Here is a 15,589-nt window from a genome sequence, read left to right on the forward strand (position 1 = left end):
CCACCCACCTGCTTAGTAGTGTGACAGCTCTTAGTACCCAGGATCCTTTCATTTCTGAGACATAATCGCTCATTGAAAACAATAATGTATGGGAATTCACGAATAATTATCAAACTGACTAGAATTGGTGCAGTTGAATGGCTTGGTTATAACAGTTGAACATTGTGAATTACCTGAAACTGTATGAAAACAACATGTAACGATCTCAAAAAAAACTAATCGGCGTATACGAGCCTGTGACAAAGATAATAAAGATATATTGCGGTTACTTGTTGGGTTTGAGTGCATTAATTTTGCCAACCCTGTAGGTTAATAGTGTTTGGCACGTTTTCAAAAGTTAATGGGATGTTCGACAGGATAATTCTTAAATGAATTTTTTATCACCGACTTTGGTTTTTATTTTCGGTATTTCATCTTTCCTCAGTAATACAGATTTTTAGCTCTTAATTGCTGGTCCTTAAAATTTTCCATTTCTGAGTACCCATGGATTAAAGGTCTGTGAAGTTTTTAATTTGATATCTTTAGCCTGTCGTGTTTGGGAGAGAGACTGCGGAAAGCCTAATCCAAAACATATACAGCTAACATACATCAAGTTTTTGTACGGGGGTTGTACCCACATAATCGGGAATTTGGTTATATGTGGTCTAGAGAAACTTGGTATGGTACCATATTGACTAGTGTTTGATTAAGTAGAAAATGGATCCGATCCTGATCTTTCTTTTCTTGAAAAGATTGAAGATGTGTCTGGTTATGTGTACATTGGTCAAAACAGCGTTAAAACGATATCATTACCTTCTTTGAAAGTTATTCGTGGCGAACCAGGATATCGTATCATGAATACTAGTGCTGCACTTGTCATTAATCGAAACAGTCTTGAAATCCTAGATTTGCGGAGTTTGACGGGTAAGAATTTTGTTTAAAGTGTGTTTGTTATTTTATGCATACGCCTTTACCATGCTGATGATATTTCTACTCCTTGTGTCTACGTGAATCTAACTTGAGTTTTCCACTAATTTGTGTTCGAAATCCAAGACGAGGATACAAGTCAAATAAAGTGAAGAATTTACTTAAGATAAACCATTTTGTTCTGATAAATTCACAATTACTAGGAGCCTCTGAATTTTTCACACGTACATTGAAAAAAAGGCAGGTGTTAAGAGTTAAAGACTTGCAAAGTAAACAAAATGAGTGAAGTTAATACTTTTACTTGTATGCTTATTTGAAAATATATTGAATCTGAAGTACCCTCTCTGCTTATTTTTCTTTCCTTCGTATATTTGCACACTTAGCTCTATTCAAAGTACTTGCCTTTACTATTAAATATGTATTAGTATTACAGAAATGAAGTTTATGTTATGTTTTGTATTGAAGCTTATTTTAATCACCGTTTGCACTTTTTCATGCCTAATTTGTAGTTAATGGTCAGTATGACACACTCTCTAAAATATCTAAGTTGCAGAAATTAATTCTCATATTTAAAAACTCTGGGATGGAAACTAAAACTTAAAACGTCATACTGATTGCCGTTGGTTAAAAGTACTTACTTCCTGACTGACACTGGATTGTATTAATTTGTGGCCTGTTGGGTTACATTTACTGCTATTACCCTAAAAATAATGGTCGTCCTCTTGCTTGGTCACTCTTTTTTAACACTCCACATTTTCTTAGATCTTATTGTGACATTTATAACTAGAATCAAATGAGGGTAATAAACCAGCGTGAGGAGTTATAATTATAATTTACAGTTAACGGTTAGGCTTGGGAATTAGATTTAGGGTTTTCGCCCCGAATTGACATCAGCTTTAATGTCAAAACTCTATTTAGCCAAATGGCTAGGTAGATTTCGCACCAAATTTTGAGACTTGTTATCTTACATATTTACCTGGTTGGTTCGTCCATAAATTAAAGTCTCACCTAAATTTGGTTCGTAACCACTGGCCAAAAGAGAAGCGTACAGTAATAAACAAGACAAGTTCTCTACTGAAACTGCCAAGTTCTGTATTGATAGCTTTTTATGATAGGACTTTATTCCTATGGCAGATATAAAAGCAGTATCATCGAACCTTATTTGAGGGAAGGAAAAACCAAAGCATATTGTTTTCGAACGTTTTCATCATAATAAGCTACAAACCCTGGTAGTCACACCGTTTTAATTGAGGAACAGAATATCTGTAGACAAGGGATGCATAATTATGGCTAACTATTTACAAAAACACTTCGTTTAGTTAGATCTCTTCTGAAACATATTCGACAGCATAGGTCTCAAGGCAATAATTTTATTGCTTAAATGACATTTGTTGTTTTCTATCCGTTTCAGCCATTCAACGCAACGATATTGTGGCGCTAAATAATCAGTTTTTGTGCAACTTTGGTTTCACGGTTGATTGGGTACAGATTTTTGAAGACAACAGTAAGCAGATGTTTATACCTGATAGAAAAGAAAAGACAGTTTCTCACGCCGGTTGTGATATTGGTGAGTGCAATGTACCTTTTTATTTACCTATGATTGTTGATTGGCATGTTGCTTGACGACTGTATGATAAAATCAGAATATTATTGCCTATTGTTGCGTTGTAACCTATCAGTTTTACAACAGATTTTTATTTTACTTGGATAAGTATTTCAATATGATTCTCAACTGTATCTTCACCGCTTTTGTTGCTTTAATTTTCCCAGCTATACGAAAATACACTGACGGTAGGTAATGCTTGCTAATCATACAGAGTGATTTGAATGATGTTTACCTGAGGAATCAAAAATATTTCATATCTGAAAGTCTGTTTTTGGTTTTGCCTGCAATTACACAATTTTATTTTACAGTACATAATTTTAATCATGTTTCTTTAGAAAAAACAAATATGGGTTGAAAATATTTTATTATTATATTTTTTTGCACACCAAATCTTAAGCCTAAATGCACAGGTCTTATAAATCGTGATTTCAAGGCTCATCGGCTTGTAAGCATAAATTTGGTTAAACATTCTGAAGTAATTATTAAAATGTTTGGTGAAAAATGATATGTCAGAGCAACCTAAACAAATTTTGTGACAGAATTTTGATATTTCAGCCATTCGTGGTTTTGGCTACCATTATCCTTAAAAATCTTGTTATTGTGATAAAACCGCTGACAAAACCCGATCTTCATCCCTTTGAGCGAATGTATAGTTTTAAGCTTTCACAAGAGATTAGGTTACTTAGAACGAACTTTGGATAATTGAAGAATCATGTGAGTTCAACTTTCATCCTCATTCGAATTGTCCAAAACAACATTTTTTCAAACCTGGTGAATAAATTTCGCTCATATAGCTGCACATTTTGTTTAAATTTCAATATCTCTCGACACTGTTGTGCATGAAGCAGTCCATTTATATTGTATACTGGAATGATTAAGAGTAAACAGTATTAGATAAAAATTAAAATACCAAAGGTTTTGTCGTTTTTTAATAATTTTCCTTTTATATATAAACTTGTCTCTTATCTTGATATTGCATGAACCATTCATTAAGCAAACGCATGGAATTGGACGTTTCTGGTTCAGATTACATTTTTTTGGGTTTGTCCAGGGTGTATATTTCACGTACACTTGTGATTGCTTTGAAATACAGTGCGACGGACGGATTGGTAACTTATAAGTTTTTTCAGTGCTTCTTGGTACGTCTTTTATTCTAGCATCTACAATCTTTGACTTTGGAGCTCCCACGATTCTCGTTTGTGAATTCAGTTTCACATTCGGTCATATAAATATATTTATTAACCCCTTTAGCATTCTTATTATCATTTGGATCACATTATACAAATGTTACTATGGTTTAACGAAGCTATGTGATCTTCATCCTTAGAATACTAATTTTATGTAGTTGAACCGATAGATGTGGAATGCAAAGCCCCTGCAGGACATCAAAATTATTTCGCGATTGTTTAGCCACAGTTAGCTTGGTTTCACATAAGCTGATTCATAAACAAAACATTACTTCTATTAACTCGCAAACATCGGTAAAATATTAACCTTAATTAAGAAGACTTAAGTTATTGAGGAAAACAAAAGTTGAAGTCTTTATTTCGACAATGATACCGCTACCTATCCCTTGACCACTTTGATCGAACCAAAATTTTCAGTTTAATGATATTCGATGTAACGGGCATTTTGAGAGGAAATAATTTCCAAAGAAATAAGTGATTACTTGATGGAATGTCAAAAAATATTACGTTTTACGTTAGGTCAAAAGGATTCTTTCAAAGTTTACTAATTTATGGACAATTATCATGAATAACAGAAGTCACTTTTAAATTGTTGCAGTTACCATCAACAAAACAACTGTATTTTTGAAAAGCATTCTCTAGGATCAGCATAACTTAGTCTTTCTATGTTAAAATAAGGTTAGCGTGGTCTAAAAACGATGATATTATTTCTTTAGCCGCTTATAATTTCCAGTACGATCTATCACTTTACAGCATTATTGACCTAATTGCAGACTCCATAAACAAAAGAATCATAAGCAGAGTTAGGTGTGAGGGATAATACGTATGTAAAAAATAACATTTAGTAGGAACTTTTGTCACAAAATTAAGGATGAATATTCACTAAGTTGTTACATTTGGTTAGACTGTAACTATTTGTCTTATCATAAGTCAGTGTTTATCTAAATATCATAAAGTATCGAAGAGTGTTGATGACAAAATGTTGTCCTCTAAATATTACCCCTCTTAATTTAACCAAATGCACCGGCAGATTGTTAACCTTTGTTCATATTAAACTGGTTAAAGTCAAGGGTTTCCTCCAAACTACTTCTAACCATTTAATATCATATATCCATTTACATGTAATATGCAGTACCCCTTCTGTTGCCAGAATCTGATTTGTACAAGCTTGTTTGAAGAAAGGTCCATTAAATTTAGGGATATACCAGTGAATCACGTAAAAGAAACTCACGTATCTTTAAAGAGTTTACAATATCAGACTTTTTTAAACCTATGCAGAAAATCTTACGGCAGCTATGGTTATGAAGCTTTGATTTCCTCGAAACGTTTCAAGCCATACAATCATTCACTTTCGTTTCACATGATTCGGTTATTACACATGAGTAGACAAGCTCTGGTTAACGTGAATATCCGAACATTGGTTACGTAACTTTTGAACTTGTAATAACTAGATTGAGGTGATTTTTAGCCCATGGTTAGGGTAGCTGGTCTACAGCATCAGTTTAATATACCTCGCTGTCTTGAATAGATGTTGTGACGTGTGACTGCAGATAAGAGTGAAGCGTATTATCGATCGGATCAATGGCACGAAAAACACGTACGAACGACCTAGAGTCCTGATTGGCCCTGCTTCGCTGTCTAGCCCAGCCAGTTGAGTCCAGAACACAAGTCTCAGCCTCTGAGATATGAATCATTATATTTCAGACATACTCTGTTTATATACCAATCAAACAAACCACTTCGTACCATAAAATAGAAAACAACATTTGTACAATATTTAACAAGTGAAATAAATACTGACCAATAGGGAATGTCCATTTAACGTCCAAGGACACCATTAGACTTAACATGATAATTATTGATATATTTATCCGAATATCCTAATACCTCCCTTTTTTTTGAAGATCCGGAGTTGGTGTCCGGATTTTAAAATTTTTCCGCGTCCATCCTCCCCCGCAAAATCGTGTTGGGTCCTCATATCCCCAAGTTACAATTAATTCGACTTTATTTAAAACATGTTTCCCGCATTGAGTGTAGAATCCACTAGAAATGACTAGATGGTAATGAACGATTTTTGATTTGAGGTCAGAGTTTGGTTCTTCTGAAGCATTATTTTCAAATTCATTAAGAATCTCATCAGCGGATGATGGGTCATTAGGAAAATCAACATCAAACAAAATTACATTAGATCTTTGACCATCATTTGACTCAGCCGATATATTTTCCTCATTTTTGTAAGAAATTTCATCAAAATTATGTGCATTATTATCAGAACCCATATCTGGTACATTGTCATTAGAAACTGGATAAGTTGATTCAATATAAAGGATCGTTTTGAGGAGGCGTCATTTAATTATTCTGAAAATAATATGAATGCTTTTTGATTCTTATGTTTCGATTCTTTTGGCTCAAGTAGTAGTAGTCAACAACATTTTATCAATCATCCCCAACACAAGCGTAATCGAAGTTATGGATTTATCTTATATGGCAACCAAGTGAAAATATATCTAACTTCATCGGTCCAAGCAAAACTGATTTCATAGTCTTTCCAAAAGGTTGTACACTTTTAGATTTGAAAACAGTGATGGGATTTATTGGAACAGCTGCGTTTTCGTTATTTCAGTGATATATATATATATATATATTTGAAATGCGTGCATCATATTACTGTTACGTTAACAACAGTTTGTTGACATTCGCAACAAGAGTTTCAGTTTAAAAAAGCTTATTCAAGTCTAGTTTTAAACGTTTATGCCTTTGTTTTATCTGATTATCTGTTTCAAACTATTCGAGATTGAATACCCTAACTTTACGCCTCAGTTTGGTAAAGTAGAGTAACCTCAACAATTATTGGGGATCACTTTTGTATTTTTACAGTTTGTGTGACAGATTATTTATATTAAAATAATTTTTCTTTTTTGCTTTCAAACGTAAACTGGTGTCCTAAATACCCCAATTTTTTTCATCTAAAATTGCATCAGGAATTCTTATCGTTGAAAAAAATGGAGAGCTAATTCACCTTTCTCTTTCAATCTGTGGTATCACAGGTGTTTATGGATTAGTGTGTGTCAGTTCATGAATGATTTATCGTTTCTTTGGTCATTAGTTTTTATCAGGATTTTCCTGATAGGTGTTTTGAGTTTGTATGAGCTGACCAGTGATACCTATCTTAAACATAAACATAATCGTTGCTCCTTCAGGTATCATTTAACATTGAAGTCAAGAATTTCATTATCTTCGTTAGGAAAATTAAATCATACTATTGGGTCACAGAGTGGAAGTTCCTGAAGTATTACCAGTTCTTTCAATGGTAAAAACATGCCTTACTGATGATTGGTACTATACAGGTCATATTTGAACATCCAGCAATAAGGCAAGCGCATACCAACGTGAAGTCGTTTAGCATAATCGCCATTTTAACAAGATTGTTTGAATTCTATGGACATAAGGACTATACAAGTCAACAGTCATATATTTATTCATTATCTTTGAAAGGACCTAACTATTCTGATGGGAGATCTAAATGCCAAAGTCGGGATAGACAACACTGGATACGAAGATATTATGGGACGACATGGACTGGGAGAAAGAAACGAAAATGGAGGAAGATTCGCAAATCTATGTGCATTCAACAAATTGGTCATAGGGGGCACAATATTTCCACACAAGCGTATACACAAGGCCACATGGATCTCACCGGACCACATCACAGAGAACCAGATAGATCATATTTGCATCAACAAAAAATTCCGAAGGGCAATGGAAGATGTGAGAACCAGGAGAGGTGCTGACATAGCTTCAGATCACTACCTAGTTGTGGCCAATTTAAAACTGAAGCTAAAAAAGAACTGGACAACTGAACAAACAGCAATACAAAGGTTCAACACAGCCTTCCTTCGAGATACTGACAAACTCAATGAATTCAAGATAGCTCTCAACAACAGGTTCCAAGCCTTACAAGATCTACTGAAAGAAGAAGAAACTAGTATGGAGGACAACTGGAAAGGCATCAAGGAAGCATTAACTTCAACGTGTCAAGAGGTTCTGGGTCTAAAGAAATACCATCATAAGGAATGGATCTCTACAGAAACACTGGACAAGATCAAAGAAAGGAAGAACAAGAAGGCAGCAATAAACAACAGCCGAACACGAGCAGGAAAAGTCCAAGCACAAGCTGAATACATAGAAGCAAACAAACAAGTGAAGAGGAGCATTAGATCCGACAAGAAGAAATACATGGAAGAACTAGCAACGACGGCGGAAAAAGCTGCAAGGGAAGGAAATATGAAACAACTTTACGATACAACGAAGAAACTAGCAGGGAAATACAGTAAACTAGAGAGGCCGATCAAAGACAAAGAAGGCAAGCCAATCACCGAAATTCAACAACAGCGTAACAGATGGGAAGAATACTTCGAGGAACTCCTGAATAGGCCGGCTCCAATGAATCCACTGGGCATCGAAGCAGCACACATAGATCTTCGTATAGATGTCAACCCACCAACGACGGAAGAAATTAAAATGGCCGTCAGACAAATCAAGAACGGGAAAGCAGCAGGACCCGACAACATACCAGCTGAAGCACTGAAATCAGACATCGAAACAACCACAAGCATGCTTTATCTTCTATTCAAAAAGATTTGGGAGGAGGAACAAGTGCCGATGGACTGGAAAGAAGGACACCTCATCAAGATTCCAAAGAAAGGAGACCTGAGCAAATGTGAAAACTACAGAGGCATCACACTACTGTCAATACCAGGGGAAGTCTTCAACAGAGTGTTGCTGGACCGAATGAAGGATGCAGTAGACGCCCAACTTCGAGATCAACAAGCTGGATTCCGTAAGGATCGGTCGTGCACAGACCAAATTGCGACACTACGGATCATCGTCGAACAACCAATTAAGTGGAACTCGTCACTGTACATCAACTTCATTGATTATGAAAAGGCATTCGACAGTGTAGATAGGAGGACATTATGGAAACTTCTTCGACACTACGGAGTTCCTGAGAAGATTGTCAATATTATCCGGAACTCATAGTGCATGGAGGACAGCTGACAGATGCATTCCAAGTAAGGACCGGAGTCAGACAAGGCTGTCTACTCTCTCCCTTCCTCTTTCTTCTGGTGGTCGACTGGATTATGAAGACCTCGACATCTGAAGGAAAACACGGAATACAATGGACAGCTCAGAATCAACTAGACGATTTGGACTTCGCAGATGGCCTAGCCCTCCTATCACGTACACACGAACAGATGCAGATGAAGACAGCCAGTGTAGCAGCAGTCTCTGCATCAGTAGGCCTCAGCATACACAAAGGGAAAACTAAGGTCCTCAAATTCAAAGCGGAAAACAGCAATCCAATCACTCTTGGTGGCGAAACTCTGGAAGATGTAGAATCCTTCACATACCTGGGAAGCATCATCGATGAACAAGGAGGTTCAGATGCAGACGTAAAGGCGAGGATCGGCAAAGCAAGGGTCGCATCCCTACAATTGAAAAACATATGGAACTCAAAACAAATTTCAACCAATATCAAAGTGAGAATCTTCAATACGAACGTCAAGGCAGTTCTACTGTATGGAGCTGAAACTTGGAGAACTACAACAACCACAATCAAGAAAGTACAAGTATTTATAAATAGCTGTCTACGCAAGATACTCAACATCCATTGGCCGGATACCATCAGCAATAGCCTTCTGTGGGAGAGAACAAACCAACTTCCAGCTGAAGAAGAAATTAGGAAAAGACGATGGAAATGGATAGGACATACATTACGCAAATCATCAAACTGCATCACGAGACAAGCCGTAACTTGGAATGCTGAAGGGAAGCGGAAAAGAGGAAGGCCAGAGATCACATTACGTCGGATAATAGAAGCAGATATGAAAAGGATGAATAGGAACTGGACGGAGCTAGAAAGGATTGCCCAGGACAGGGTTGGTCGGAGAATACTGGTGAGCGGCCTATGCTCCTTCACGAGGAGTAACAGGCGTAAGTAAGTAAGTAAGTAAGTAAGGTAATGAACTATAGTGTAGAGAATTGGTGCAAGACTTATCTATTTACTGTTCATATTAATCAGCATTAATAAACATATTATGAGAATGGTTTTTGTGGAGAGTTTTAGAAATTTCACAGGTTGAAATCATGAGTCGATTGAAGCTAGATCACCATGGAAAACGTGGAAGCAACGAAACGGCCGTCCAGTGCTTCCAGGTTTTCCATGGTGGTCTAGCTTCAATCGACTCATGATTTCAACCTGTGAAACATATTATGATCATCAGTAGGCATTCTGCAGTCTAACTTTAAGTTTTATATAAATATTTGATTATCACATAGTTGATTTTAATCTTGTGGATGTATATATCAGGTTTTAGAAGTGAGTAATTTTCTTATGCATTTATTTCGAAATCTTATCACCTTGTAAAAGTAGTTGATCAGTGAGAATAAATGGTTGTACATCAGTATGCACCAGTTTTACATATTTTATCACAATACAAATATCCATGTATTTTATGATAAGTTTGATTACATGAACATTTCAGTTTCCTAATTATAGTTACATTAAATGAACGATGAATTAGAATTGTTTGTGCTATTCGGTAAAAGTAACACGATGTTAAAGTCAGTGAAGTGGATAATGATACTGTAAAATGTTATATTAGTTAATCATACAGGAAAAAGCTTGTTTGAATCAGTAAAAAAGCAAACAAACAAAATAACCGATATTGAATTCCATTCATCTCTTCTAACTCATTAAAACATTTAAGGTGAATACAAACAGTGGATATGTTGTTTTAGGACACATCACATTCAAATGAATCAATAAGTGTACAGCACCGATGTTTGTGTGTGCGCACATGGTTAGAAGTTGAATTATCTTCACACTGGTTTACTAATGACGCATTGATAAGTTTTCTTCACTTAAGATTATTTGCATACATACAAATTTTATAAATGATATAGTTAACCAGCAGGTATATTTGTTAAAACGTACATTTATGTTCTTTTTTTTAATGTTTATTAATTCTGATGTCTGGCCATTTTATTATTGTTGTTAAATGATATTTTTAGGATTTGCCGGACCTAACCATAATATATCTGAAAAAAATCGTTGTTGAACTCTTATTCAGCGGCTTGTATATGATAACGGTAGAAGCAGTTCCCGAAAAATATACCCTGAAGCTTTAGATCACTCTCCAAGTCTTATACTAAGTTAGGAAATCTTAGCATTAATAAATTCGAATCGTGCTTATTGACACAAGTTAAGAAATATTGACTTGCATTATATAATTATGTATTAAACATTTTAGTTTACTTGGATATTTAGTATTAAGCGTCTTATAGAATAAATATTTGAAATGATGAAACTGACCTCGATCATACTTGTGAGGTTTACCATCTACATGATATATCTCATATTATTCGGCAGATGTTTGTCGAAGAATATCAGCCTGATTCATTTTTTTAAAATATGAACTACAATTTTTGTTGGGCAAAACTATTAGTTTCAAAGCTAAGAGACAATCAAACGATTCATATACACCCATGTCTGGTATCGTAAAATTTCAACAATTTATGTTCATTATGCAGTTCAATAAAGAAGTCGATGGATTTGCATAAGTTTTCTTTCAGGTACTTTGATTATTCGCAAGGGAAAAAATTTCTTGATAAACAAATTAAGATTATGAATAGGAAAAAAGTTATTGGCGGGTTTTTTTGTTCCTCCATTTTCAAAAAGAATCAGTCTTGTTATCCTAAACATCATATGTTACTATTTAGTTATCGAAATTATTACTGTTAGACAAACAAATTAAAGATAAATTGTTAACTTTTTAGTGGTTTTTAAATTGTATGAATATCACTTGATGAAATGTGTTCAAAGATCAAGAAACCTGAGTGTTCATATGGACTAAAATATATATATATAAGGTCATTCTAAATGGTTTCTATAGTTTGTTACCTTTTTGGGAGATTGAATGCTTTAGCTTTGGGAAAAATCACCATTCCGCTTGAAATGAATGGCACTTATATAAAGTATATGTGATTTGTGATGCTCAGTCGCTTGAAATTACGCTAATAAATTAATGCTTTTCTAGTCTTACCAGCTATTCTTTAAAAAAAATTCTTAGCTTTTCCGTAACCTTCTGATGCATTGCATAAACAAATTATAAAAGTAGTCAGTAAAACTTGGCCGAATTTCATATTCAATTGAACGTTATAACTAAGCGCCTTGGAATAGATAATTTTGATTTGTTTTCAATTTTGTTCAAGTTGAGAACATTTTCTTATTATCTCAGGTCACAACAGTTTAAGACTGATGGTAAATAAATTCACTGTGAATAAAGCACATATTTATAACTCTACTCTTAAACTCTGTGTTGATGAAATAGTTTAAGTAAGGATTATTTTATTTATTTATCACTCTTTGGAAAAATTGATATTTATTTGTTATTTTCTATGATGATTTATTAACTTTCTCTATGTTTACTTTACGATGGTAGAATAAACTAATAATTCATACAGTCTTTCTAATTTTATATTACTAATCATGTTAATCGTCTCAATATTTCAATTAGGAATTCATTAAGCCAACATTTAAGAACAGTTAATTGAACCATTTGCATGCTTGAAATGCTATAGTTTGTTAACACTTTTAATAATTTCTTAGTTAAGAATAACTAATTCATAAGTTCACTCCTGTTAGTTGGATATTTTCCTTTATCCTTCGCTATCTGCAGTAATTATTTTAAATTTATATTAAGTTTCCATTTACAGTTGTTTTGCACTGAAGTACATAAGTAGATTAAAGTTAATGCTGTTACGTTCGCGTCTTTAAAAAGAGAGAGAAGTCATAAGCCTTTTGTTATTGTACAAATTGTCACTATGTTTAATTTAAAATGCTTTCATATGTTATTTTTACTACATTATGTCCAGTAAAAATAACCGAATTCCCAACTTCAATCATCCAGATAGGCCGATAACTTATATGATAATGGAATTCCTTTAGTAAGCAACCAATCACTGAGCCCATCTGCTGGATTCGATTGGAAGTCATTGGTTCATTTAGTTTATTTGATCAAGGACACGAGAAAGCTAAAGGTTGAGAACGCCAACCATCGTAAATTTTGAAGATACTTTGTTTGATCACGGAAGTGACATGTAATGTTTATGATTGAGAACTCATAGACTAGAAGAAAATAACGCCTTATTATCAATGAGAGTTCAAACGACCATTACATATAAATTAAAATGTACCGCATCTCACAAGCCAGTGACTATCTGAATTCAGTAGCTTAATGGATAAAGTGGTGGCGTTTGAGGTTAGTTGTACTGGGCTGGAGTGCCATGGTGAATTTTTGGTGGGAGATTATAGAACAATGAAGTACATAAAGCAGTAGCCTTTCGGTTGAAGCACCTAACTATCAACCACTGAATCTCAAACATAAACTTCCCATCTACCTTAATTTTTTAGTCTAGTTGTATACCTGTTTGATATACTATAAATCTGTGACTGAAAGCAAAATAAGTAAAAATGTATTTGGTTACTAAGTCGCATCAGTTTAAATGTAAATTATCAACGTTAAGATTATGGTTAATCGTTCAGAAGGGGTCCCATCTTCAACACCTGAAAGTTATTTACTAGAAAATATATTTCACTAACCAATAATACTTCAAGCTCAGTTTACTGAGAGTAATACAAGATGTTGTTTTGGGGGACACGTAATATACATATATATACTCCTCTTTGGTCAACTGAATTATAAATGTCTGAGGCATCAGCTAACCAGTTCGTCATTCAATATTATTACCTACAACATCAGGGAATTACGGTGGTGAAGGACAATATTTTACGTTTAAGATGATTTTGTAAATTAACCCTTACTGTTAAGTGATGTCGAAAAGAAATAAAATTGATCATTTGAGTTTTTCTAAATGTCTCCTTAGCACACATAACACCAAACTTAATACATTATGATGTTTAGTCATTCAGATTACTGGTCACTTTGAAAATGTTACTAGTCAATACTAAATGTTGGAAAAGATCATAATATTTGCTATCATTCTACTAATTAGTATAAATATCTAACATTTTCATGTGGAACGTGTTGAAAATTGAAACAAATATATGGGCCTAACTCTAAAGTCTTAAACGATAACATCAATATTAATAAGTCTGTTTTAAATTTATTTGTCTTTATGAGTGATCATAACAACCTTACACATTCATTACAGTGCTTTAAAGAGCATGAACACGTATCATCGTTCAGGTTTATACTGAATGATCATATTTCTTTAATTAATCATTAATATAAACTGCATGTACATGATATTTCTATGTAGATGAATATTACGTTGAATGTTAAACTTGACTAGTCTATCTACGACAACAAAATAGATTGATTTTCCAGTCAAACACATGCTTAGAAATCATGATTCATCTGTTATAAAGAAACTTTACTTGCTCATTTCTTTTTTAAGTGCTTATGATGTTGTCAAGAAAGACAATGAGTGCTTCACAACTTGATCATTTAGCTCAGAAAACACAACACCAATACTATAATCATCGAAATTTTCTCTGCTTATAACTAAAGAATATAAACATCACTAAAATGACTTCAAACATTTCCTGAGTCTGAGTTGTATTGGTATTAGCCTTCGTGATCAATTAAATATTGGAATGTTTGTAAAACCTGAATTAAACTCAGGCAACAGTGCGTTTTTATCACTCACATAATAGATATGGAGGTTTAATAACCGTCCTAATCTGTATAGATCACTCGAATTTCCTAGATCCAGCTTGCGACTGACAAAAACAGAAATTATACATTTAGTATACCATCGAAAATAAAGTATTTAATACGGGCAAGCACTTTTGTCATATGAAGATATATAAAATAACTGCTGATATATGGGTATCGGCTAACATTATTTCACTTTAATGATATGGTGAGTGAAAATTATTTAAACTTCCAAATATTTCAACGATAAATGTTTTCCTTGTTTGGGATCACCTGAAGATCAGGATGACTGTTTCACTTTCGGAAACAAAAAATATTTATGACCCGTATACATTTAAACGGCTTTATGTAATTAGTTAGAAAAAGTATTTGAAGTTTCAGTAAAGTGAAAATTATTTGGTTGATTTACCCCAATGCAACTGTCACCTAAACACAATTACATGCTATGAAAATAAAGGTGACAATAGGGGGATTCTTTCATATCTATTTCTTGTTAAAGAAAAGAAACAGGTGCTTACTAATCATGCTTACGTTGTGTATGACTTTTAAGAGTGGAAGAAAACTGAAATAATACCAAGTGAACTGAAATTCACCCCATTACACAAGCAAGTGGCTATCAGGACTCAGTAGCTAAGTGGATAACGCGATGGCGTTTGAAGTGAATGGTACTGGGTTCGATTCCCAGAGTGAACATCAACCCTGAGATGCAGGTACATCCAGCTGACGAGTCCCAAATAGGACGAGACGCGCGTCCTGGATCCCACTGCTAGCCGCTATCCATCATTGCTTACAAAAAATATTTTAAATAATGTTTCTGTTTTTCCTGTCTGCAAAACTCCTTTTTATTGTTGTTTTCACATAATGTTAAATCTAAAACTGTTAGCAACTAGATCGGAGGGACAAACGGTGACAATATTTGTCATATTATTATTATTAGATACAAGCGGAAATGGTAAATGAAATAGGACTAAAACTAGGACAAAAATGTAAGTCAAGGAAATATATTGTGATGTTAACCATTTATCGGTTGTCATATCATTAGGGAATGGGTAAGCTGTAGCCACATATTTGCGATTATTAAAAAATACAACGTGCTTATGGTACACTTTATTTGGGTACATTCATTTATTTCTTAAACAAGAAAAAAT

The 15,589-nt window shown here is 34.2% G+C and overlaps 2 protein-coding genes across 2 annotated transcripts in view; one reads left to right on the forward strand and one right to left on the reverse strand.

Moving 5' to 3' along the window:
* Window positions 1–368: 368 nt before the first annotated feature.
* The window catches only part of ERBB2_1 (Receptor tyrosine-protein kinase erbB-2), a gene marked incomplete at its 5' end in the record, with an annotated part of 118,466 nt that continues 103,245 nt past the window's right edge, over window positions 369–15,589 (forward strand). The window contains 5 exons of the mRNA XM_012943434.3: window positions 369–405; window positions 441–494; window positions 526–657; window positions 694–903; window positions 2,318–2,473. Of these exons, the coding sequence (XP_012798888.2) occupies window positions 369–405; window positions 441–494; window positions 526–657; window positions 694–903; window positions 2,318–2,473 (589 nt within the window). The remainder of the gene's footprint in view (window positions 406–440; window positions 495–525; window positions 658–693; window positions 904–2,317; window positions 2,474–15,589) is intronic.
* MS3_00003327 (uncharacterized protein) lies at window positions 5,371–6,310 on the reverse strand. The gene has a single exon (XM_051211087.1). The coding sequence runs from the start codon at window positions 5,976–5,978 to the stop codon at window positions 5,580–5,582; it is 399 nt and encodes a 132-aa protein (XP_051071122.1). The 5' UTR covers window positions 5,979–6,310; the 3' UTR covers window positions 5,371–5,579.

The sequence above is a fragment of the Schistosoma haematobium genome, chromosome ZW (genome assembly GCF_000699445.3).
Source record: "Schistosoma haematobium chromosome ZW, whole genome shotgun sequence".
Lineage (NCBI taxonomy): Eukaryota > Metazoa > Platyhelminthes > Trematoda > Strigeidida > Schistosomatidae > Schistosoma > Schistosoma haematobium.

Bases quoted from the DNA above. Each gene is read 5' to 3' on its own strand.
- MS3_00003327 (XM_051211087.1), bottom strand. From the start codon at position 5,978: ATGGGTTCTGATAATAATGCACATAATTTTGATGAAATTTCTTACAAA.